The sequence below is a fragment of the Eupeodes corollae genome, chromosome 2 (assembly GCF_945859685.1).
Source record: "Eupeodes corollae chromosome 2, idEupCoro1.1, whole genome shotgun sequence".
In the NCBI taxonomy this organism is placed as follows: Eukaryota; Metazoa; Arthropoda; class Insecta; order Diptera; family Syrphidae; genus Eupeodes; species Eupeodes corollae.
This window is the reverse complement of record NC_079148.1, coordinates 137,088,039-137,114,296: the sequence shown is the minus strand read 5'-3', so window position 1 is coordinate 137,114,296 and position 26,258 is coordinate 137,088,039. Positions and strand designations below refer to the sequence as shown.

The following is a 26,258-nucleotide window of genomic DNA, read 5'->3' as shown; positions in this document are numbered from 1 at the left end:
TATTATTCCACCAACCTTTACTTTAGAATAATCTTCACTCCAAATACGATACTTTTGTTTACCTATTGACTTATTAATTCAACTTAAAGTGAGCTTCATTGTTAAACATATTTTTCGTACATATCTTGCACACTTTGGAAGCTATGTTCGCCAGTCTATTCATGTTGAAATGTCAAATTAAAATAAAAATAAAACCCTATTGACAGCTGAAAAAATGGCACCATAAGTTAAAATAGTGCTGCCAGCTTAAAAGTTCTAAATAATTATGTTAGGTGGCACAACAGTCCGCTGAGAACTAGGGCCTATTGACTTAAAACTCTGAATCATTCCTGTGTGCGGATAATATTGTCAGGGATAGAAGGAAACTACAGTTTTAAGACGAATCCGAACGGCTAATCTGAGAAAGCACTTTTCATGTCAAGAATTACTCTTGGAGGATTTGTCAATTCTTCGCAAGCGGCAGAATCCGTGAAAAATGTTTAGATGGAATAGGCAGTGATCGAATCCAAGACCTCTAGCATGATAGTCCAACGCACTAACCATCATGCCACGGGTACAAGGCAGTAATTATATAAAGATTTTTTTTTTTAAAGGTGCATAACTTTAAAATGAATATTCGAAAAATTATCTTCCGGCATTAAAATTTGAATACGATTTCTGACACATGTACTTAAACCTTAAAGCTATCTATATAGGTTGTAGTCGAGGTATAATTTTCGATTAATTTCAGTATTTAACTTCACATATATCAACATAAAATTGTCGAGTGACGTCAAATCGGTCGATCTTGAAGTCTTGGAGAATTCTTGGATAGGTAACGTGAAACTATTCGACTACCAAACGTTTCCTTTGGCACAAGCTGTGTGCACATCATAGCTGTTGGTTATTGACTTGAATGGAAAAGTCAGTAATCAAGGCTTTATAGCGGTCATCATTGACTGTGATATTCTGGCCAGCGTTGTGTTTAAAGAACTTTAAACTACCAACTATTCCACCAACCCATCACACAGTCAGTTTTTTTTGATACTACGTTCTCTTAACATACACTTTAGAATAATCTTAATTTCAAATACGATACTTTTGTTTATTGACTTTTCCATTCAAGCAAAAGGGAGCTCCATCGTTAAACAAAATTCATTTATGAAAATTGGAATCAACGGAAATCTTGTTTTGTGCATATTCCGCACCCTTTGGAAACTGTGTTCAAGCGTCAGTCTATTTATGTTGAAATGTCAAACTAAACTAAAAATTTACCACTTGACAGCTGACAAAATGGCCGCCATCAGACAAAAAAGTGCTGCCAACCTAAAAGATCTAAATGAAAAATTAGGTGGGGCAACAGTCCGTTGAGATCTCAACCATTTCTGCGTGCGGATAATATTGTCAGGGATTAAAGGAACCTACAGTTTTAAGCTGAATCCGAACGGCTTTTTTGAGAAAGCACTTTCTATGACAAGAATTACTCTTGGAGGATTTGCCAATTCCTCGCAATAAGCAAAACCCGTGAAGAAAACTTTAGATGGCATAGGCAGGGATCAAACCCAAGACCTGTGGCGTGAAGTCCCTTAACATTGTATTCAGTACTTAACAAATTGTTTACCTGAAACAAAAAATTAAACATTCAAATAAATATTCATTAGAAGTAAACCTAACCAAGTGAACTGCAATGTAAATTATACCAAGCGCTCGCTATATCTTTATTGGTATAGGTACTCTCCAACTACACTAGCATCAAGCATCAGTTCAGTTCACGTTCAGTTCAGGAACTGCTCTTCAAGTACCAGGACTATAGCTGACTGCTGAGAGATGACAGATAATTGTACAATACATACGAACAAAACAATTGAAAGTCACATAATAATGAAGCGGCCAATTACGAACGAGAGCAAAAATAGTATAGTACAATACTACAATACGAGCAGTACAGAATAGAATAAGAAGAAGAAGAATACAAACAAAATGAACTCAAACCGAAAACAACGGTATAACGCACGATATTGTAATATGGTGAGGACGAGGAATTGTGTCGGGTGGTTGATTTAAGTACCGCGGGTGGTGGTGGTGACGAGCAACCCTCTGCAAGGGCCCGCTCATGGTACATGAACGAATGCAGCAAGGTGTTGGCAGGTCCGGTGTGATGGGGCTGCGCCAGAGTGCTGGCCTCAGACAATTGGAAAGTCGCATACGGCGAGATGTCTTCAGATGTCTCTGTTGGAATGGAAAACATAAAAAAAACATACATAAATAAATTGAAAATGAAAAGCTGAGAGATGAGCTGTAGATAGTTGTTAAAGTTATTGTTAGTCCTGTGCTCCGTGCAGCGAGCCGCAGGGCATTGCATTTACTATATGGAATGGAAACGCTCGCGCCATGCGTTCCTTTACAGATAATTTATGTGCAATATGCATAAATTGGGATTGAGTGTAATTGTTTTACAAATTCACATTCATACTCGTATATATATTTTTTTAATTTACCAGGAATTTTCTCATTGTTCTGGAGGGACACTTTATGAATGGTTGCATAGTAGCGTTCACGCTGTGCAGCTTCGTTGTTCTGTCGATTTTCCAAGGACTCCTTTTGTAGTCGATTGCTTTGTTCTATTGGCGGGACGAGACCATTAAAATAGAAGAAAAAATTACTCATACGTACAAATATCAACAGAAAAAGGGTCCTCTTAAAAACTTACTATGCCGGTAGCATATAACTACAAGGGCTATGGTGCAAATCATTCCCGAGACAGCAGCTATGCTGGGAATCAAAAGATTGATGTTGCCATAGAATATGTTGGAGCGATGACCTCGTTGAACGATCTCGGGTGGTGGTGGGTCACCGTCTTTGGTCAAGGTGACAAATGTAAAGTCGGCATTCGAGACTCCAGCAACATTGTGGGCTTCCATTTTCATTTGATATAGAGTCGATGGGCTTAGTCCAGAAATGATGAATCTTCGTTGTGGTTTAAGTGCGTTTGACACTGCAGCAGCATAGATTGGAGAATGAGGAAAAGATAAGAGGATATTGTTTTAAAAATAAGAAAGAATAAAAAAACAAATAAGAAAATCTGATGATGCAGCATTATAAGATAATATAATGGTTGAAGTTGAATGGAATGGAACATGAGTCTTAAGAATAGAATCATGATGTATACGCAAGGATAATTAGGTGAATAAATTTCTCAAGTATGTATGGGACTTTGAGATTATGGTTAAAGAAGCAGAGACCACATCATCAGTGAGCAAAAGCATGGAGCATTGTTATAAGAAGGTTTATGTCTGTAGATAAATTTTGCAACCGGAAATGCTATAGATCAAGTATACAACCAGGTCAATGAACATGAACATGACACAAGGAGATATGCATAATTTCAAAGATTAATACTCGACGAAGAACGTCCTGAACGCATGAATATTTATTGTGGTATCCCATCAACTTGCACTTCCGAGTGCTTTAAATCATGAATTAAGGCCGGTGAAATGTGTTACCTATATACATATAGCATATATGTATGTATGTGTTTGAAAATTATCTTGCTTATTCAGGTCGGTTAACCAATTGAGAGAAAGTTGCTGATGCTTACAAATTTATAAGGAGTTTATTAAATTCACTTAACATTTTGGTGGAATTGTCAACAATACGAAATCTGGGAAAAGGTCAAAAGTCCACAGGTGAAAAATGTATGTTTCTTAACTGTTTTTGAAGATTATATATCTACATATCAATTGAGAACTTGAAGCTTATTCTGATGAGTCAAAAATTTCATACTAAATCGATGTAGATTCCTGGAGAATCCATTGTGGACTTATGACCCATTTTATCTTTTTTTCTAAGGGTCAAACGTAACCATCACAACGCTTCTGTAATGGTTTAGTTTAGTTTTATTGACTTCAAAAGATACAAGAACAAAACATTATATTCTTAATTGTAAGATTACACAAGTTTTTAAATGGTTTGGCCGAAGGCCGTCTACCAGACTGACATTTTTGTTTTAAATTTATATATACGGAAAAAAGCTGATTAGATGCAATTCAATAAAATAATCTTTATAATTTTCAAACTTTGAAAACGAAGAGCGTTCAATGAGTATTCATGCAGTAAGTCCCAAGCTAGTTCTCTATTCAAGATTTTGATCTTTTCTTCTAAACCGAGTACATCTATCCCAAATTAGCTCTTTCGGAACTCCTTGAGTATCTTCCCGTTCTTTACGATTGCATGAATCGCACAATATTTGCAATTCTGGACGGTGAGGAATGTAGTTCAAATTGATGAGTTCACCTCTTACTTTAAGTACCAAGCTGATTTTTTGAGTACTGTTTTTGGCCAAGAAGTAGGTGTTGTGGTTCAAGAAATGATTAACTTTACTGTAGTAAGATCTGTAAATATATGCTTCAGCTTCACTCATAAACTTATCGTACATCATGTTGCCGACTTTTTTCTGCTGGTATTCAAAAAGTTGTTGAGCATTCAATTGCCAGTTTCTTCCACTCTTTAACGCTACTATTCGCGGAATTCTTTCGTCACCCATCGCCAAAACTCAGCACCCTTTGTTTCCGATAACTTGGATTGTAAATGTTTTTCTAGATCCGAGTTAGATGCAATCAAAACTCCCAGATATTTGTATTCCTTTGCTATTTCTATCGGTTCCTCGTGAAACGTCCACTTCTCCCTCAGTTGTGTCATTTATGTATAAGATAAAGAGAAGAGTACTTAAAACGCATTCTTGCTTAACGCTCATTGACGTACCAAACTCAGCTGAAAGAGAATTTCCATCCCAAACTCGTGCGACATTTTCTTCGTACGTAGCTCTAATGACAGATGTAAGTTTAGTTGAGATTCCATATTTATAAAGCTTATAAAAAAGTGCTTTCCGAGGAATTGAATAGAAGGCTGCTCGAAAATCCACAAAAAAAGCGTAAAGATTTTTTCCTTTACTTTTATAGATATCAGCAATATTTATTATTAATCAAATTTGGTCAATTTTCGAGTAGTTTTTCCTAAAGCCAGCTTGGAATTCGTTTAATATTTGCTCAGATTCGAACCACTCGTTGAGTCTATTAAAATGAGATGCTTCTATAATTTAATGGATCTTCAAAATTACCCTTTTTATGTAGCGGAAAAATAATTGCCTTTAGAAAACTCTCGGGGACGTCAGCGGTGTCAAAAATTCTGTTGTACTCCAAAGTTAGAAGCCGTAAGAAATCTGGTGTTAAATTTTTAAAATATTCATAAATTATTCTACCTTCCCTTGGTGCTTCATCTTTTTTTGCTTTTTCAATCACTATTTTTTACCTTATTTTCGGATATAGGCGCACACAGAAACTGGAGTGTTGAGCAAACTTGTAAATGGATTTTCAATTGTTCAATGTGCAGTACTGTAGCCGTTGGAATCTTTTTTCCACTCACAAGCCTTTTTACCATTTCGATGTTTTTTTCGTCAAAATTTCCCTTTTTTGCTGTACAAAGATTTCGCTGTTCGCTGTTGTATAGAGGATTCTAAAATTGAGGTTATTGGTTGTTCTGAATAATTTCAAGTACGCAAAAGATAGGTTTCTAGCTCTCAAACCACTTTTGCTTATTTGCCAAAACCGATGTGTTTGGGGATGGGCGCTGCATTCTTGATAATGTTTCTTTAACATGTGCATGTCTAGATTAGTTAAGAGCTTTCTGTTTAGGTTTCTTTGGAATAGCTCTATGTAGCTGTCTTTCCATTGAAGCTATGGAAGAAGAGTAAGGGCAGGTTCAGTTGTCTTCATACGAGATGTTTTTATTTTAAAGGATACTCTAGCGGCATGTGATTCGAAAATGTCTTTACTCCTACTCTAAAACCATCAAAAAAGAGGAACCAATCTCCAGACAGAAAACAATAATCGATCAATGATCCAACTTTTCCGCGGGTAAAAGTGAGTTAACCATTGCGATCAACTTCACAGCTTCCATTTAGAACTCGCCACTCCACAGCATCTGCCAGCTCAAGAATTTTGGTCCCTTTTGAATCGCATTTTGATTTACGGTCGCATGAGTATGGTTTCTGTCTACTCCGCTATTAAAATTATTTTGGCATATGCCTCTTCTTCCGTTAAAGTCACCAATTAACATGAGATTTGCTGGTCCCACCACATTTATAATGTCTCGAAATTTGTCAAAATCGCGCTGCCAATGGCTGCAGTTCAAGTAGATTGGAACAACGTAAAGAATACTCTCTTCTATTTTGATTTGAAAAAAGCGGGATTGCTTAAAATTGATTGCAGCGTCTTTAAGTCCCCTTTTATACCCGAACAATTCACCACCACTTCCTCTCCCAAATATGTCACTTTTAACAGCTGGTATGAATTCAATTTCGTAGCTCATGAGAATATTCTTAAAACTAGCTATCTCCATCAAAATCAATACTCAAATTGCTTAATATACTCGTAATTAAAAAACTCAGTAAATAAACTTTTGTTTTTAAGCCCTCCGACATTTTAGGTTATGATTTTAAGTTCTGAAACATTAAAGTTCGCCTGGCAGACGGATTCTTCTCAGTTGGATGAAGTACTGTGTGAACATACACTCACAATTTGTACAGCGGTTCTAGGTTCCATTGTGGTTGCACCTCTTGCATTTTGCAGTTTGACGTTTCTATCAGTGGCTGACATTGGCACTTCATTATTGTTGATTATATTTTCAGATTGCAATTTAATTAATAATGTTGTAAAAGAATGAGGAATCTTCCCCATGAAGTGTTTTATTACAGCCAAACTGTCTTTTTTGCTCCCATTCTTGAGCCCATTCCACATGCAGCCCATCGTCTCTTACGAAGATTTTCATTCTAGGTTTTGACTCTGGGAGTACCTTCATTATTAATACCATCTTATTTCTTCTTTGGCGGGCATAATGTGTTAAATCTTTGTTGATACTTATTTTTGTTCCTTTAAGTTTCTTCGCGTTTCGTAAAAAATTTAAAGCTGTTGCTGGGGACTTCAATTTGACAACAATTACAGCAGTGGGTGCGTTTCCAGCAGATATGGTTTTGGCTTTTTCAACTAGGTCGATGTGAAGATCAGTAGGCAAATGTACTAGAACGTTGCCTTCGACAATTTTTTGCATAAGTCGATCAATTTGTGTCTCGAGTATCTTATTCTGACTTTCCAGGAAGACAACTTTTGCAGATAAATCGTCTTGTTTTGTTTTTAGGGCAGAGAAGTCGGCATGGAACAATTGAAAGTCGGCTTTCGAAACAAGTTCTGAGACAAGTTTTAAATTGTTTTTTGCTAGGATTTCCTTTATTTGGTCTGCACTGATTCCGGACATTTCTACTAGAACTTTAGATGGACCTCTTTTTGGATTATTCAAATGAACAGGGGAAGTTTTGTCACGTGCTCTTTTGTTCATAAGTAGGCTTATATTTGGCGGATCTTTAAATTTTGATTTTAGTGTCTTAAATGCTATGGCTTACAAATATTTCAATCCGCAGACGTAAATATTGTGTTTATTTAGGTTTTCACAAGCACTTTTTGAATTTCTTTTAGAAAATATCGACTTCTTCTTAGTTTTTCTACAGAGCTTTTCTAAGGCGAACCACTTTGACAGATGGCAGAGGAATTCAATGCATGATATCACAATGGAGCTTCGACCTCACGTTTCGTTTGACAATCGTAAGGAAAAGAACGTAATGTAACGTAATGTAACTCCAAACGGAAGCTCTAGTTAAATTATCTGAACATTTGCTTTGTCTGACAGCTCAACACCTGTAAAAAATATCAACAAACAAAATATTTGCTCTTTATAGTGATAAAATAATAGAAATGTCATTCAAAGCAACCTCGAAGCAAGGCCACCGTAACGCTGACGAAGCCGAAGCTGCATCGTGTTTGTGATTCAGCCATAATGGATTTTCTCTTCTGTTGAAGTCTCTTCATTTTCGAAATGCAAGAAATGTTCTGATATTTGCACTTATCTAAGAGCTGGTCATTGCAAGAAAGGAACCAAAAGGGAATTAAGAAATGAGGAAAAAAATTAACTGTTATTTTTTGAAACTATTAATATTGGGTTGAGTCACATCATATATGAAGTTTTCATACAAAAAGTTTAGAAAAAGGAAATTACGTTCCACTTCCCTCCGAAGTCATTGTGGATTAATGACCCATTTCAATGAAATCATTTGGGATTATATCCTGACAGAATGTTTGCATTAAAATAGAAGCCTCTCTTACCTAATATCCAGTCTTTGTTTATTCCATCCGTTACGGGTCTATATTGCAATACAAAATACAACATAGGACAGCCATTGTCCGGCCAAGTGTGCAGTCTTATAGCAACCGAAGTAGAATTCGGGGATATTAAATTGGCAGTTGCTGGCATCCCAGGTGATTGGCCCTGAGTTCGGACGTGCAGTGTTATGCTAGCCGGTGATGTACCAACCTTATTGTGCGCCGTTAAATGTATCTGATATGTACTTCCACAAACTAGACCTTTCAATTCGTGACTGGAAGCATGTCTTGATAAATGCATTTCCTCCAAATTGCCAACCGATCGTCTATAGAATAGAGTGTAGCCGGTGATGGGAGCATTCCCGTTGAAGCCACATTTCCAGTGCATAAGAATGCTGCTGGAAGTGGCACTTGTAACGTACAAAACTGGAGCCGATGGAGGAACTTGCACGATGAGGACGTGCGTGAGGCGATCGGTACCGATGCCGTTGTCAACTTGACAACTATAATTGCCACTATCAGCCACTTGGAGGCTGGAAATAATCAAATCACCTGAGTCAAGTAGTTGTGAGTTATGGAGTCCACCTTGTCGGAGTGGTGCATCGGCCTTGTACCATTCGCGTTTGGGTTTTCCCACAGCCGTACAGGGGAGGGTGACAGTTGAACGCCACGGACGGACAATTGGACCTCCAAATGACACTATTCGTGCAGGAACTCTATTTGTAGTTACTTGAGATGCCACGCGAGAGCTCTTGCCCTCACCCACTCGAGTCGAAGCGGTAACCCAGAACTGGTATTCAATGTGAGGATGGAGGTTCTTGGCTTCGTAGTTGGCCTGTTGCGAGGGCAGGCTTCGTTTTTCATTGTTCAACTCCTCCCTTCCGTTAACCACTCTTGTATAGAGATTAAACTTAGTTATAACTCCATTGGGTTCAACTGGTGGCAGCCATGACACATACAAGGACTGTGGTGAACTGACAACGACTTTGATATCCGCTGGTGCATCGGGGGCATCTTCTTCGGTGTGGCAGTAAAGTGGATTCGATAGACTTCCATCGCCCATTCGTGTGTGGGCCAAAACTTGTATGCTGTAGTTTGTGTATTTCCTGAGGCCCGTTAAGACGGTGGTAAGGGCAGTTGTCTTACGACTCTCTATCTCGTCTTTTGCTGGCGAGAAATCATCTAAGATTGGCTCAAACAGGAGCTTGTAGCCTTGAAGTAGTCCATTGGTGTGGTAGATTGGTGGTGGTTGCCAGGAAACTTGAAGTGATTGAGAGGTTAGGGCCGCACAGCGAATGTCATCCGGTGGGCGACTAGGAACTATAAAATAAAACAAACATACAAGTTTAGTCATGGAGGACTATAGGGTCTCCAAAAACAAAAACTTACCATCTTCCATTGTTTGTGCTGAGACCGGTTCAGAAAGAGGTCCCGGTCCGACCTGATTGAATGCCTGGATGACAATATTATACCGTGCGTATTTTTGGAGCCCACCTAACAGCAGCTCCCCAGTTCCACCCTCCCCATCGCCAGAAACTGAAGTGAAGTTAAACGACGAACTACCAGAACTTGCCAACTTATAGCCTACGTTGTAGCCTTGAATATCACCATGTCGCAGCTCAACAAGTGGTGCAACCCAACTCACTAGCAATTCCGTGGATGATAATGGTCTCACAGAGAGATTTAGCGGTGGCCCCGCTGGCCTCTGCGGTTCAGTTTTTATTGTTAACTCTTGACTAGGAGCACTACGGCCAGCAGTTCCCTCGGCAATTATGCGGAAGGAATAACGCGTCGCTGGTTTCAGATTCTCAATCAATGCCGTAAACTGCGGTGGGTCTGTGACTTCCATCTGCTGCCACTGCTCAATGAAAAGTGCTGAAACAACAAATTGGGATCAATCAGTAATCCTTGCAACACTCTATATATCCTTTCCATGGCCAATAGCTCACACTTACGGTCTAGTTCCTTGAATTCCACAATGTACTTTGACACCTCAGCAGTATTTGTGTTCCTAGGCTGCCACTTTAGATTTACCGACCTGCTGGACACCATAGCAGCCTCTAACACTGTCGGGGCTTGGGGTGGCTCCTGGACTTGCAACTGCACCAATTGCTGGTCATTGCCGTACAAATTACTGGCTCGACAGAAATACGGTCCACTGTCGCTTGCCTCGACACTGCGGATTTGCAACTCAGCCGACACCCCGTCTGGAGTGGCCTCCTGCTTCACCGAAATTCTGTAACCCAGGTAACCGATTAAATTACAAGGCTACTACCATAAACAAGCAACAACAAAACTCACTTGTAGTTCGTCGACGGATTCAGAGTGTTCTTCCCGGACCTCATCCAAACAATATTGATTGGCTTGTCCCCACTAACCGAGCACTGCAGCAGAGCAGTATCACCCTTTTTCACTGTCACCGACCTCGATGTGGATGAAAAATACGGGGAAGCTGCAACACAAAAACAAAAATTCAAAAATACAAAAACCCAAAAACATCACACCGAACACGACTGTGTTGTGTATGGAAGGCAAAGGCATAAAGAAGGAGCCACACAACACAAGGAGGTGTCCTTCTCGCATGGAACACTCACAATTAACTTTAAGCTGAATGACCTTTCCAATTCCAGTGCCGATGCCATTGTTCGCCTGACACAGGTAGAAACCCTCTCGGTCCTCCTTGACGTGTTGCAGCAACAGCGACCCATTTCCAAGCAATTTGGTGAATGGCCGCTCCCTTACCTCCTCGTATTCCCCCGATTTGCTACCTGTATGCGCAGAACACAAAAACCAGAGAGAACAATGTATTCAACATGATAATAATTTTGTACAACTGCTGGACCGGAAGGAAAGCATCTCTCACCCGTACCTGTCGCTTTTTTCCAAACAATGCTCGGGGTAGGAACACCCTGGGCCTGACAGTGCAACATTATGTGTCGATTTCGTTCTACATTTACGTCGGCTGGTTCGACAATCCAGCGTGGCGGAACTGTTGTTTTATATTTTGTTTTTTATTTCGATTGTATTTGTTTTTTTTTTGGAAGTCGAAGTGGGAATAAAAAATACAAGTCTTGAGTGAATAAGGAATTAAATTATTTAGGGGCGGGGAATTGTTGGAAATTTGATGTTAATTTTATTTTATATATGATAACTTAAAAAATATATTTATATAGATATATCTAGGTCATAATGAATATTTATATTTTTATGCAAAACAAAAAAACATGTTTCATAAAATTCGATCAAAAAATTAACAAAAAACAAAACAATTTATGAGAAAACGAAAAAAGAAATAAACAATCAACGGAACAAACATAACATATTATTAATTTTTAGTCCAATTGGATTGATTTTTATTGCAAAAATATATTTATATTAAAAATAATTATCTTACACAAAATCAAAAACAAAAACTGTGTGCAACGATTTATTATTAGGAATATTTAAAAAAAAATAATTTAAAATGTTATTAACTAAGATTATTTTTATTTTATGTACATTTTAGATGTAGATACGTGAACTTTTTTTAAAAATTGTTTTTTTTTGTTGATAGTTTTTTTATTTGTTTAGAGACTGTATATAAAATATACAGTGGTGATATTTCAAAAAATTCAGACTTATGTTAATAAATTTTAGAGAATTATTTAGAAAATGCATATTAAAAGAAAAAACAAGAAGATGACAAGAATTTGTTTAAGAAGTTCACATAGAAATCTACCAGACATTCTTTTGATAAGTATTTGGTTTTTCTATTTTCTAAATGACTTAAAAATTCTTTTAAAGATTTTCAAAATTTTTAATACACACCTAGAAAAAAATTATTTATTCCTACTATACCTACTACTGGTCTATACTTTTGGGCTATGTTTTTAGAAATAATGAAACTGCCTTGATTGAGATCTTAAAAATATTCAAATTACGTATGAAACAAGAACCAAAAATCATAAAAGAAATCGGTTAAGAGTTTTTCAATTAACAATTTTCCATTTTCAATTCCCTGCTTTTGGGAAGCTGTTGCTTTAAAAACTATTTTTCTTTGACATTTGAAAAGTGAAAGAGAATGGTAAATTGTGCTGTCACAGTTCCCAAAACTGAAGCACTTTTGGATGGTTCGTAGAGTAACACTCAATTTCAATCAGTCTTGAAAACTATTCTATCACCTCAGGTTTTTCAGATATTATTGTTTTAAGTTCTAGATTTATGATGTAGATTTATTTTTAAACAAAATTCCTAACTGGTTTCTAAGCCAATGGCCTCTTTATAAGATTTTCGAAAAATCTTCATAGGTCGTTAGAATTCAACATTCTTACATACATTTTTGAGAAAAGCTGAACCATTTTTGCTAAAACGGTTTTAGGAAAAAATGGTTAGAAAGTAATTATTGTTTTTGTACAACTAATGTTTCGTCGAAACTTAAAAATTGAGGATGTTGTTTTTCAGTGAGAGCTTATTAAGACTTTTACTGTTTGTTGCACTTTTCAAGAAATCATGTTTTAGCTACATCCAAACTAACGGAAAACCAAAACGCTGCATTTTGTATCCTGCTGGTGTCCTAGAAAGCTGTGCGATCTCTTAAGTCAAAGCGTTTTTGAAGCAAGAACATAAGGTTTTTTAGCTGAATAATTTGAGTAGCCAATTGTTTTATGGGTGTTTGACTAGCCTTCAGAATTAAACATAAAAAACTTTTTTTTTTACAAAATGGGTTATCAATTGCGTAACATTCATTTCTCCACACTTTTTGAAACATTTTGTATTTACATATATTAATAACCACTCAAGAAGCTTCTGGGTAAGTTCATTAATGTAAAAAGTAAAAGTAATGCAAGATTTGCGTTCATAAATGTAAACACACTGCATTACCGCAGACGGTAACTCTGTTCAAAAATACAGTCTGGCAGCTGAAATGCGATCAAACCTGCTGTCATTTTATTTCTGAAGCCGCGCCGATCTGCAGGAAAGTGTAAGAACAAGATGAGTAGGTAAAATAATTGAATATTTATTAAATTTTTGGCAAAAAATAAAATGATTGGTCAAAAATAAGTTGAAATATAATATTTTTATTTCATAGAAATGAATGAATTTGTTTCATTCAAAACATTTAAAATACATTCTAATAAAACATTTTTATTAAACGTTTTGAAAGAATTTGGTTAAGACACTAAAAAACCAAAACTCGCGTAACTCAAAGAAAAAACTTAATTATTTCTGTCATACTTTTTTATAGGCGTCTACTTTGATGACATTCAAGAAATGGTTTTTGATATTTTATATCTGTCGCATTCTTGCAGTAGTTTCTCTGTTCCTTAATGCATTGCATGCATTTTTTCGGCATGGCTTGTGCAACTAGTTGCATTTTTGAACTCACCCTATATAAATGCTTGGGAAACAAATTAAGTTTCTCCATCGGCGTTGGAAACAAAGAAACATTTCAGGAATTCCGAACAAAATAAAATATGTATTTTGGAAGCATTTGACAAATATTTCCGAAATATTTCTGCAATGTTTCTCTATTTCTCTAATGTTTTTAAAAGTTGCTGCGGTGTTTTTTAAGGTTTGTCAAGACCAAATAAATATTTTTGAAACATTGAAGAGACAGAGAAATATTTCTTAAGCATTTACATAGGTAGAAAGTGCGTGAGTGGTTTTAATATAAATATTAAATGTTGCGTAAGGTGGGACACAACGAAAATTTTATCTAATTGATGAAAATGTATGAAACAAAAATTGGCAACATTTCACACATGTTTCTCAAAGCTGCCACATCAAAAAAAGTTGCTGAATTTTTTAAACATATGAAAAATATTTCAGAAAAATTTTTAAACATTGTTTACAGAAAAGGTTTTTTGGTGTGGACAAAGCTTTAAAAGTTTTTCCAGGTCCTCAAAAAGATAAAGATAAGAAAATTCAAATCTTACTTCTCAATCTGGTTTTCATCGTTTCTAAGCATAAAATCGACTCTTGACATCGAATTAGTTGTTTTACTTTACCTACGGAATAGACATAAACTATAATATTTGTTTGTCATTTGGCAACAAGTAAGTTTCAACAAATAAACCTTACTATTGGACGAGAAGATGTAGAGTAAGTGCGACAAATGTGGCCTACGTGGCTAATATGGCCTACAATGCGAAGAAAAATGTTGCATTACGATTAACGAACACGTTCAAACCGGTTTAGGCTAAGTCTTTCGTGCTTAATGTGTCGCGACGGTTGGGAAAGACATACGGGGCGCTTTGTTTTTTTTTTTTAATTTGGTTGTAAATTTTTTGGTAAGTTTTCTAAATTTTACCATTCAATTTTAAGTTAAATTGGAAACTTCTTTTTTTAATTAAATTGTGCTTAATAATTTTTTAACATGTGTGGTATAGTGATTTTAAAAAAATTATAAAATGTATATCTATACATATATGGCCCATATTTAAAACCAGGTGGGCCATACTTGCTGCAATTTTTTTTAATATGATTTATGAAGTTCCTCTAAGTTTTAGTTTTTAACTTTTTTTATGTTTCTTTTTTTAGTTAATGTTTTTAAAAGCTGAATTAAAAATGTTTTGTTAGAATATTTAAACAAAATAAATGAATTAGACTTAAATGTATGGTTTTATTTAAAAAAATGTTAAGGGTGGGCCATATTTGCCACACTTACACTACACATAGTAAAACCTACGAACGAACCAATATCTCTTAGTTCTTATTTAATTCAGCTTCAATTTAAAAAATTAAAAAAATACAAACAACAATTAAATATATATTATTGCTGATATTTGGCTTCGCATTACATTTTTCGAAATTTCGAAAAATTTTGCAGCGCTAATTTAGCACTACAAACCACTTTTCTAAAAAATTGTCGAACTACATTTTTTTTTCCACAACTAATTCACAACAAAAAAGCTACAATTAACTGCATAATCAGTTTTTTGAATTTCGAAAAATGAAGTGCTAACTTGACAGTCGTTGGATTTCGAAAATTGTTGATACAATTTAGTAAGAAAACATTTTGAAATTTTTTCAATTGTATTAACTTTCAAATATAAAAAACAGCACTAATTCATCTTTTTTTTCTGGAAAAACAATGGAATCCCAAAATAAATCACGACTAATTTATTTATTTCAAAAATTAGCTTTTGTTAGCTTTAGTATTTTTAAATAGCTTATTTTTTAAAAATCTGATGTGATAGAAAAATTTTAAGTCACTATTCGAATTCAGGATGATATAAAGGGTGATTTTTTTGAGGTTAGGATTTTCATGCATTAGTATTTGACAGATCACGCGGGATTTCAGACATGGTGTCAAAGAGAAAGATGCTCAGTATGCTTTGACATTTCATCATGAATAGACTTACTACCGAGAAACGCTTGAAAATCATTGAATTTTATTACCAAAATCAGTGTTCGGTTCGAAATGTGTTTATCGACAAATTTTGTTCAGCGATGAGGCTCATTTCTGGTTGAATGGCTACGTAAATAAGCAAAATTGCAGCATTTGGAGTGAAGAGCAACCAGAAGCCGTTCAAGAACTGCCCATGCATCCCGAAAAATGCACTGTTTGGTGTGGTTTGTAAGCTGGTGAAATCATTGGACCGTATTTTTTCAAAGATGCTGTTGGACGCAACGTTACGGTGAATGGCGATCGCTATCGTTCAATGCTACCAAACTTTTTGTTGCCAAAAATGGAAGAACTGAACTTGGTTGACATGTGGTTTCAACAAGATGGCGCTACATGCCACACAGCTCGCGATTCTATGGCCATTTTGGGGGAAAACTTCGGAGAACAATTCATCTCAAGGAATGGACCGGTAAGTTGGCCACCAAGATCATGCGATTTGACGCCTTTAGACTATTTTTTGTGGGGCTACGTCAAGTCTAAAGTCTTGACAAATAAGCCAGCAACTATTCCAGCTTTGGAAGACAACATTTCCGAAGAAATTCGGGCTATTCCGGCCGAAGTGCTCGAAAACCTGACAACCAAACCGCGAGATCTATTAAATGTACCTCAGGAGTTCCCCAGGGCAGTCATCTTGGTCCACTTTTATTTATAATCTTTATCGATGATATTTGCAAAAACATAAAATTCTGCCAATGCCTCATTTATGCCGATAATCTTAAATTATTTTTTAGTGAATTTCATTTATGATTGCTTTAATCTCCAAATAGACTTCGATCATTTATCAAACTGGTGTTTGACTGTCTTAAACTTAATGTCAAGAATTGCTTCGCAATCTCTATCTCTAGGAAACTTTCAACTTATGAGTTGGCGTATTCTCTTGATCGTATCCCTCTTCAGATAACTGCTACAGTAAAGGATTTGGGTGTCTCCCTTGATTCTAAGTTCACATTTGTTCCGCACATGAATGTTTTTGTCGCTAAAGCCAACTCTATGATTTGTTTCATTAAAAGAAACTCAACTGACTTTTCGGATCCCTATACGCTTACATCTCTATATAAGTCATTAGATAGATCATTACTTGACTATGTTGATGTTATATGGAATCCTTTCCAACAGACATTTTCGGATAGAATTGTCAAAGTTCAGAATTGTTTCACAAAATATGTGTTTTGTAAAATGCGCTGGAATTTTTGTCCAGATTCTGAAGCTCGACGTAATCTTCTCGGTCTGAAATCTCTCAAATTGCTTAAAACTATTCATGATATAATATTTGTGTGAGATATTTTATTTCACTATATACATAAAGTGTTCTAACCTTCTATCGTTAATTTGTATTTAAGCCCCGATTAAACCATTGAGGGAAAGATACCTTCTTTTTCAACCTAAGCATAGGACAAATTTAGGAATGAATGAACCAGTTTCAAGGTCAATTAGGGAGTTCAACGAAGTAATTAGTCATATTGACATAGCATGGCCTAGAAACAAATTCAAAATTGTTTTTTGTATTATCTATTTTTAAGAAATTAATCATGAATTGTAAATTATTTATTCTTTTTTATATACCTATGTATTATTTCTTTTTTGCATCTGTTGAGCCTGTAGCTCGTAGATTAAACAAATAAATAAATATAAATATTGTTGTGTTTATGTTACAGACAAAAAAACAGTGCTTGCTACGAGACAGACAAGGAACAAAACAATTCCAACTTTGTAAAAAAAGTTTCCTGACCGTAGCATCAATACCATGCTTAAGCTGTTTTGTGTAAAAGAAGTACAAAATTTTTTTAAAAAGCTGACTTAAAAGTGACAGGAGTTACTTTTATCACTTGAAAAAAAATGTATAAGTCAAACCAATTTTGATTTATAAAGCAGGAAAACATGTTTTCTTAAAACAAACTCTTCTATAAGCATCAACAAAACTGTTTCAGCTTTGGTTGGAACTATTAACTATTATATATTTTGATACATTTTAAGTGAACTTGAAAAATAAGTAAATTTATTCCTTCTTCTATTTTTTTCGCTAAACATTGTTAAGATAGTTAGTTTTGACGTTTGTGATTAAAAAAACATGCAAAGACAAAGTTTAATTAAACGACACGATAACCTAGAACACTGGGGCGTGTACTTGCACGTAATTTGCTAATAATGGAATACAATTATTAGCAAATTTTCTTCTTTTTTTCTTGTGCATAAGACTCTAAAATTATGTCTGCTGAAAAGCTACTATAGTATAATCTGCTTAAAATATACGATAAACATGCAGTATTTGTTTCAAAATCTTTAAAGTTTTGGTTTTAAAAACAAATCTTAAAGTTCTGCCTACAAAAACACTCAAATAGTATAGACCAGTCATCTTTTTTATAAATACCTAATAAAGTTGCATATTGTTTCATTATTAAAGAAAAACCTTTCATAGCAAGTTTCAAAAGTTATAAACATGGCAAAATGCTTTGTAACAAACAAAAAAATATATTTCATATTTTGGATCAAGTGGAAATTATTTAAGTAAAGAATATCATAAGAATACTATTTTGATTCGAGTTAAAAAAATCACATTTTTCCTCACCTATTTGTATCATTTTTTAGAATTATTAAAAGACATTAATTTCATACCCAACGAAAAATAAAAAATCCATAAAATTTAAGTTTTCATTTCATATCATTATCAAATTTAAATTTACCCATAGATATTTTAAAAATGTTTACAATTATTATTAGTTTCACCACAGATTGTCGTATTAAAATATTTATCTTTTGACAGAGGAGAGAGGGACACATCACATGCAATTATGTTTTACAAAGCAATAAAGCGTTTTTGTTTTAAATAATATACTTGATCACCACTGTAACGATTCAGCAAATCAGGTCCATTTGAATAGTTAAATCAGCTAAATTAGGCCAAAAGGTATATTACACGTTTTAGCTCCAGAACTAATAAAAAACATGACTTGTTTTAACAATCTAATTCAACTATTCAATTAACCTTTCGCTAAGCAGGATTATATCTTTAAGTAAGCAGATTTTTATCAAAGGAAAACAAAATAAGACAACAAAATAAAATAAAACTAAAGTACTAAGCTTAAGCTGGTTATAGGGATTATATTATCAACAAAAGCATCATGATGGATATAAAAGCTGAGGTAGATATTTATTTTTTTTTTAATTTAAATTTATATTTACTTTGAATTTGCAAAGAAAAAGTTTCTCAAGTTTTATAGGTTCAGAAATATTAAAAAAACAACAACAAAAGAATTATACATAAATCCAAAAATAAAAAACAAAAAAAAAAAAAACAAAAAAATCCTTGCACACACAAATGGCAGTTAAACAAAAAGAAACCATTTTTGTTTGCCATATTTTATATTTTTTTCTTTTCCAATTAAAAAATTTTGATTTGAAAAGCATAAAAATATACAAAAAACAAAAAAAAATTAAAATCAAAAGTACAAAATTTGTGTAATTAACTATAATATTAAACTAGGGTTGCAGATGAAAAAGAGAGAGAGATAGAAAGAGAAAAAATATGTAATTCATTGGCAAAGAAAAGAGTATCAGTGCAAGAAACTAATTAAGAAAAATATTCTGCATGCCTTTTGAGATTCAAGCCATTCAAATAGAATTCAAAAACAAATCAAACACAAAAATCACAAAAACCAATGGGATTCCATTTTTCTCTAAAGTTACACAAATCACAATTTAGAGACAAAAAATAGTTATGTTTAAACAAAATATATACAATATTTTATATTTATTACGTATAGGTATAATAAATAATAATAATATTTACAAAAAACACTGGCGGGGGATTGCGAAGCTTTCAAAACAGAGATACTTTATTTTGGTGGTTTTTTAAAAAGTAGTAAAGGCAGAGAGTTTTGTGGTATACTTTTGTGGTTCGATCAATACAGCAAATATGACGATAGGTGGATGGTTTTTTAAAATATTTTAATTTTTTGTTTTTTTGAAAGAAAGGATTCTTTTTCTTTTGTTTTATTTAAGAACAGAATCGATATCTTCAAAAAACAACCACAATACAACAAAACAAAAAAACAACAACACAATATTGAAGCACAGGAAAAGTTGCTGTTTTTTCAAAGGAATTGTAGAGACATAAGCGGGTTTTTCTGTATAAAGAAGAGCAGAGAGAAGAGGACGAGCATGTTTAGGAAAAAATACGAGATGTCAAAAGCTCAGAAGTAGAACTCAACGATGGTAAGGGATGGATTTTGATTTTGGTTTTGGTATCGGTTGTGGTTTTATTTTTCTGGATATAATATACTCCGGTATAGTTTGTTAGATTTTTATATTGCGATAGCGGTACTTGATAGGTATATTCTATATGGATAGCTAATAATTTACACAGATCATGCACAAAGCTTTTAAGGGTGCAAAAGAAAAATTAATTTAAACTTAAAAAAGTTAATTTTAAATAAAAATTGTTTAATGTTAAATAAAAAAAATTAAATAAATAAAAATAAAATTTAAATAAGAAACACAAAATTTAAACACGTGTATTTCTTAGGTGTGTTTGATGGTTTATTTCTCAGGGCCTACACTTATATTTTATTTAAAATTACAGTGAAAGTTTAAGATTCTACTTACAGTAACTTTGTTCATTACTTGTTTTTATTACGCACTTAGGAAACAGTCCTTTTTTAGGTCAAGAGTGCCTGAGAAAGTTATCTCAATACTATGATATTAAAAGAAAGAAATTGAAAATAACTTGAATGAGTAGTCAAAAAATCGACGAATTTCGAGCGTTTCATGTAAGACATTAGGCGTTAGGAGTAGTTAACCAAATTCTTTCATTATTTTGAGTAAGAAACAAAAAGATTAATAACTCCAAAAATCCTAGCGAACCTAGGAATACTGTATTCGATTGTTGACTAACTAGTGTATTTTTGATCCTTTGAAAAGTAAATGTATTACAAAATGGTAACAAATGAAATTCTTTACAAAATACTATCAATAAATTTAAAAATTAAGATGAATTTTTCTAAAAAAATGTTGTTTGATTTTGTATTGGTAACATATTTGTTTTATGTTGTTGCGCAAATATGAACAATTTTCTAACAAAACCTGTGGAGCTCGAAACTTTCTACATTTTTGAACTCTGTAGTTTTTTTTTCATTGAAGAACTGACCTTTAAATACAAATAATTACATTTTTTATACAAGCCATTAAAGCTTATCGAAAGTTCTTAATTGCTTTTTTTTATAATTAACGGGCACTCCAGGGGTTATTCTTATTAATAACCTTAAGATGTTTAAAGTTAAAACACAGTGCGAGCTTTAGGAAAATAAGGAAGGATTAAAGAGGAGATACCGATGCATATTGGTGTTAAAGTTTTGAATATAAAAATGGTAGGGAAAACATAAAGCTGGGTAAAGCATTTCACATTCTCGATGTGCGGTTAAAAAAAGAATAGCTATACTTGACAGTACGTCCGAAATTGAGCTCAAGGTGAAACTGATGTGCATTCCTCGAACTACGAGTATTACGATTGAATTGTTTGAGGGGGGAATGCAATTGGCTAAATCGAAATAACACTGTTTATAAAAATATCGGTAGAAGTTCGAAAGGCATGAAACATTACGGTGATGTTCGTGTGAAGTAATTAGTTAATAAGTTATAGTTCTATCGCCTATCATTTGTAAAGCTCTTTTTTCGATCCTGTCAAAAATACTTAAACTTGTTTTAGGGGCACCTGCCCAAATATGCGGGTTATATTCAAGTTTTGTACGAATGAAGGCTTTTTAAATTAAAGCCAGATCAAAAGGGGTGACAAATTTCTTGCACCGTCGGAGAAATCCTAAGCACCTAGCAGCACTTTGGCAATATCGAATATGTGATAATTCCATAAGCTTCTGCTTACTAATAAAACAATATTTTTTCTCAGAATGTGTAATTTAGCAATAAACTGTAGTTCTCACCTAAAAAAATTGATAACTCTGAATTAAAAAACAATCCTCAGCAACTAATGCCCCTTTCTCTCCAAAGCTAAGTGTAAAATATTATTTGTACTTTTTTATTAAGTTCACATCACTGATTTTATAGCGTTCTTAATTCTAAACTCTATTAATGACACTTCTTCTAGTTATCGATTTAAATTCAACATCTGACAGAATCAAAGTGAACATTTTTAAATTTTCATTGAATTGAGACAAGCTGAATTGAATTAAAACACAATCAGAATGGATTAAATCTTTTTAAAACATTCTTCTTCCAATTCAATTAAATAACTAGAAAAGTGACATCTGTTAAAAATTAATTTAATTAGTCAAATTGCTTATTGGATACAACGTTCAAGCACTGTAGATCAGTATTGAATTTTCAGAAAATTTAGAAGCCACGTTACTAAACGTGTTATTCGTTTGTTAAATAAATCAATATTTGTCCGAATTTTCCTTTTTTACTACCATTTGTCGAAATAATGACTTAACAAATCAAATACATATAAAATCGATATTTGTTTTATTGAAATTCCTGCAAATTAGAAACTGCACAAATATTACTGAACGCCGTATAACTCTTTTGGCAGCTGTCAATGATAGCTTGTTTATATTTGGCAAGATTATATTTTTTAAGATTACTAAGAATTTTTTTAACGGTTTGACTGAGCAGGAGAATGAAATATAAACACAATTCATAATTCAAAGCAATTAAATAAGTTTTACAAATCTTTCCAATCTTTTTGAATTGTGAGATAGAAAAATTTTGAGGAACGGAATCATATAAAATCTCTTGTCAAATTTCTGAATTTTGCTGTTTGTTTATATTGTACGAGAGTACGAAAATCTCTGAGATCTTAAAAATATAAACTGACCAATTTTCAGATTTGAGTTTTTATATTAAAGAACATCACTTCAAAAGGTATGTAACTTCTTTTGACAGCTGTCAATGAGAGACTAAAAAATTTAAAAATATACACGGGGAGTTTTTTTTTAAACATCAGTGAGGCCTAGTTTAGTGCTGAGTTAAGCCTAGAGCTAGCTATTCCTGAATTTAGAGTAAATTTGCAAAAAAGCTTGTAAGGAGGGGTTTAATTTTAACATCATGATGAATATTTTAATTTGGTATCTCAGAAACGTTATCGATTCAATTGTCAAAAACACTATCGAATTCGAGAGATTTTAATGTTTTTTTGTTAGACGCCAGCCGCTGTTTTAATCTGATGTTTTTTTTTTTTAATTATATCATATGAATAAACGAAATTCGAACTTTTCCTCCAAATAAATTATGGTTGAAACAAAAACACGCTTCAGCTTCGGCTTTGTCTGCATTACGTTGCGCCTGCTTTGAGGACCCTTTGAATGACACTTCCAATATGACATTTCTAAAATGACAGTTCTGCCATTAGCAGCTGTTATTTTTCTCAAAATGAAAAAAAAAATAGTTTTGAAAAAGCAAATGTATTCTGTTTGTTGACTTTTTCACAGCTGTTGAGCTTTTAGACAAAGCAAATTTGAACTACAGCTTCCGTTTGGAGTCACATTACGTAACAGTACGTTATTTCCTTACGATTGTCAACTGAAACGTGAGGTCGAAGCTTCATTGTGAAAGAATTCATTGAATTCCTATGGTTAAACTCTTAAACGTCCGGCGAAGCCGAATCTAAACGTGTTTGTATTTCAGCCACTAAAATGATTTGGTTGCGAAAGTTAAACTAAAAATTTAGTATGGATGTATACTGAATTCGCCCAAGTTGCAGTATAAATATTACAACTGATTTTTAATTTTTAATATTTCACTACCTGTAAAAAAAACATCTAAATATTTAAACCTGGCTTTACTTACTAAGTTTTAAGGTCATAACTCTTTAACAAGGATGATCTCGTAGTGAAAAACTGGGCCTTTTTAAGTCTCGTAACCTTAAAAAAAACACTTGATAACGCGGGGTTATGAATAACCAAAAATGATTTCTCTGATTAATTTTAACAACTTCTTTTTTTCTACCTTGCATTCAAACTCTAGAAATAAGCTGGCTTTTTGAAAGCAATCAGCTGTAGATAGTTTCAGGCTAATTTGAAAAACTTATGTTACCCGTGTTTTGTTGGAAAATCAATAGTATCAATAGTATTGTAGGATTTTACACGAATAACAAAAACATCCGCAATATGAGTACTACCGATAAAAGTTAAAGTAGAATTTTACTACGGATGGGTTTTTGACATTTATACGAGTCTCGAATGGATCTTATGTGATTTCGTTCTCAAATGTTGGTACAATTGATATTGCATTGTTATCTCTATAGCTCTGCGCGTTTAGTAGTTGTGTATTTGGAATCATGTGTTTTCCATTGGGAAACAAATCAATCTGTTGCTGTTGATATCACTTAGTTTTGTTAATGGAAATGGACTAACGGGCTTATTTTGCAAGAGAAAACAATGTTTTCACCAAAGGTTTATCTCAGTTTAAATTAAATAAATCTTCTTGGTGTTTCTACAGCACTTTCTAAAATGCAAATGGTGTTTCGATGTTTCTTATGAAGTGCAAGTGAAATAGTTCGATTGGTGTAAGACAATGAAGAACTGAATAGTTCAGCACCATATAAGAATATGATCGATCGAGCTCACATAGGGAGCGTCATTGTGGGCAAGCGTTGGAACCGAGGATTACGTGCTGTTTCGTACGTTTTTTACAAATGACCAGAAATGTTTACTACCTTAGGGACATTGTAGTATTTTTTTGCTTTAATTTCTGGTCATGCAAAAATTTGGTTCGCCGAATGTGGCCGTTACAAGTCTTTCTAGCTTTTTTGAACTTATTCTGGTTTTTCTCAGTAGAGTTGGCTTTATAAATCTGGAAACTTACATCTCTGATCCTAATTACCTCTTTACAGCTCGAATCAAACCATGAGTTCTCTTTAGGTTTGATAAATTTTACCCTATTCGGGATAAAATTTCTCATTCCACAAAGAATTAAATTTGTAACCATATCTGCGCTGGAATCTACGTCGCGTCACTATCGAGAAAGCATAGTGACCAGTGACAGTCCCAGTTGGCTTTCTCATATTGCCAAACGGTTCTCATAGGAGTTTTTTCTTTAACTGGGTTTTTTGCACAAGAGAAATTTGCAGAAACAATACAATGGTTTGATGTGCCTAGAGGCGGTGTAATACACTAATTTTGTATTTATTAGGATCAGAAGTAAGAAACAAGTCTAGTGTGTTGGTGGATTGAACTGAAACGTCAGGGATTCGAGTTGGCTCATCGACAAGCTGAGTTAATTGATTTAACTCAGCAAAGACCTCAACATACCTTCCTTTCGGTGTTGACTGGCCAGAATAACGAAGCCAAGAAGAATTGTGTACATTGAAATCGCCCGCAATAATGATTTCAGTGTGAGGATAATTGGCAAAAATTCTTTGAATGGAGTCGGACAGAGCATCAAATTCGTTAAAAGTTGAATTTCTGTCCAGATTTGGACTTCGATATAAAAAACATGCGTGGATGATGTGCTTATGAACCGTAAATTTTAACTACATGAGGTTAAAGTTTGTCTAAGAACACAAAGGTTGAAGTTGGTACGCAATATCATTTCTTATATACACGGCTAATCCGTAATGGAAAAAGAATAATGGCACTAAGCTATACCCATTTAGATTAGATTCCAACTGATTGGAATCTTCACCTATCTGAGTTTCACTTAATGCCAAAACAGCTGGCCTGTTTGTTGTTCTTTCTAAGCCCACGAATGTTGCTTAAATCAACTCTTAATTCATCCAGCATTATAATATTCAAGGACTAATAAAAACACAATTTGAACAATTAACTATGATGAATAATCTGTTGTCTGAATTGGCCATGTAAAACTTCATCAAAGAGATGTGGTAATTTAACTGCAGCAGTTATTTGGCTAATATTGTTTTTAATTATTAATGCAATACATTTTTTTCCTTATCGAAATAAACATTCATTAATTTCTTTGAAACTCTCGTTTGTTTATATATATCAAAATGAAACCTCTTATTCGAAGACCATACATATTTTTGCTAAGGATACCAATATATTCGTTAAATTTCACTGAATTTTCATTAACCACCAATGTAAATTGTATAAGGAGTACTCAATACCCTTTAGTGGTCTAAATCAGAATAAAATAAAAGTCTAATTAAAAATAATTGAACATTATTTTTCTTAGTAAATTTGAAAAACAACCAATAAATGTTGTTTAATAAATCATAATTACATTTTAAACTTTTATAAATTCTCTTTAACATAATTAGTATTCAATATGCATTGGAACTTTATTATTATTATATTATATAATTTAAAATAAACATTTATACAAATTGTTTCCTGTGGTTTTTATTTTTCATCCAAATTAATATAGATAAATAAAAACCTTATTTCCTTTCTATGTATTTAAATAAAATATGAACAAATATACTATACCCTTAGAGCTCTGTACTTTTATGCATGAATTATTAATTTACATTTAAAAATGTATTTATTTATTAAAAAAATATTTAATTACCAATAATAATTACGTAAACAAAATTATTTTTTTTCTCCCATATTTATTTTCTTTCTCACACACTGTTTGATTTTTAATTTGTTTTATTTTTTGTATTGGTTATTATTTTTATTATTATTAAATTGAAATTACTTCGCATAAATGGGTATTTTAATTCGGAAATAGCAATAAATAGTCAATAACAACATCCTGTCGTTGACGACCGT

At 33.6% G+C, this 26,258-nt stretch overlaps 1 protein-coding gene across 7 annotated transcripts in view; it reads right to left on the bottom strand.

Annotated features, from left to right (window-relative positions):
* Positions 1-26,258, bottom strand: part of LOC129945954 (cell adhesion molecule Dscam2) — a 297,467-nt gene that overhangs the window by 6,479 nt on the left and 264,730 nt on the right. For 5 of the 7 annotated variants that reach the window (XM_056055941.1, XM_056055945.1, XM_056055944.1 and 2 more), the window contains exons 11-19: positions 11,056-11,175; positions 10,781-10,954; positions 10,488-10,638; positions 10,142-10,422; positions 9,576-10,061; positions 8,190-9,506; positions 2,690-2,974; positions 2,478-2,600; positions 1,994-2,208 (exon numbers count right to left, since the gene is read on the bottom strand). In XM_056055941.1, the coding sequence (XP_055911916.1) occupies positions 1,994-2,208; positions 2,478-2,600; positions 2,690-2,974; positions 8,190-9,506; positions 9,576-10,061; positions 10,142-10,422; positions 10,488-10,638; positions 10,781-10,954; positions 11,056-11,175 (3,152 nt within the window). The remainder of the gene's footprint in view (positions 1-1,993; positions 2,209-2,477; positions 2,601-2,689; positions 2,975-8,189; positions 9,507-9,575; positions 10,062-10,141; positions 10,423-10,487; positions 10,639-10,780; positions 10,955-11,055; positions 11,176-26,258) is intronic. The other 2 variants (XM_056055942.1, XM_056055943.1) reach the window with 1 other exon arrangement.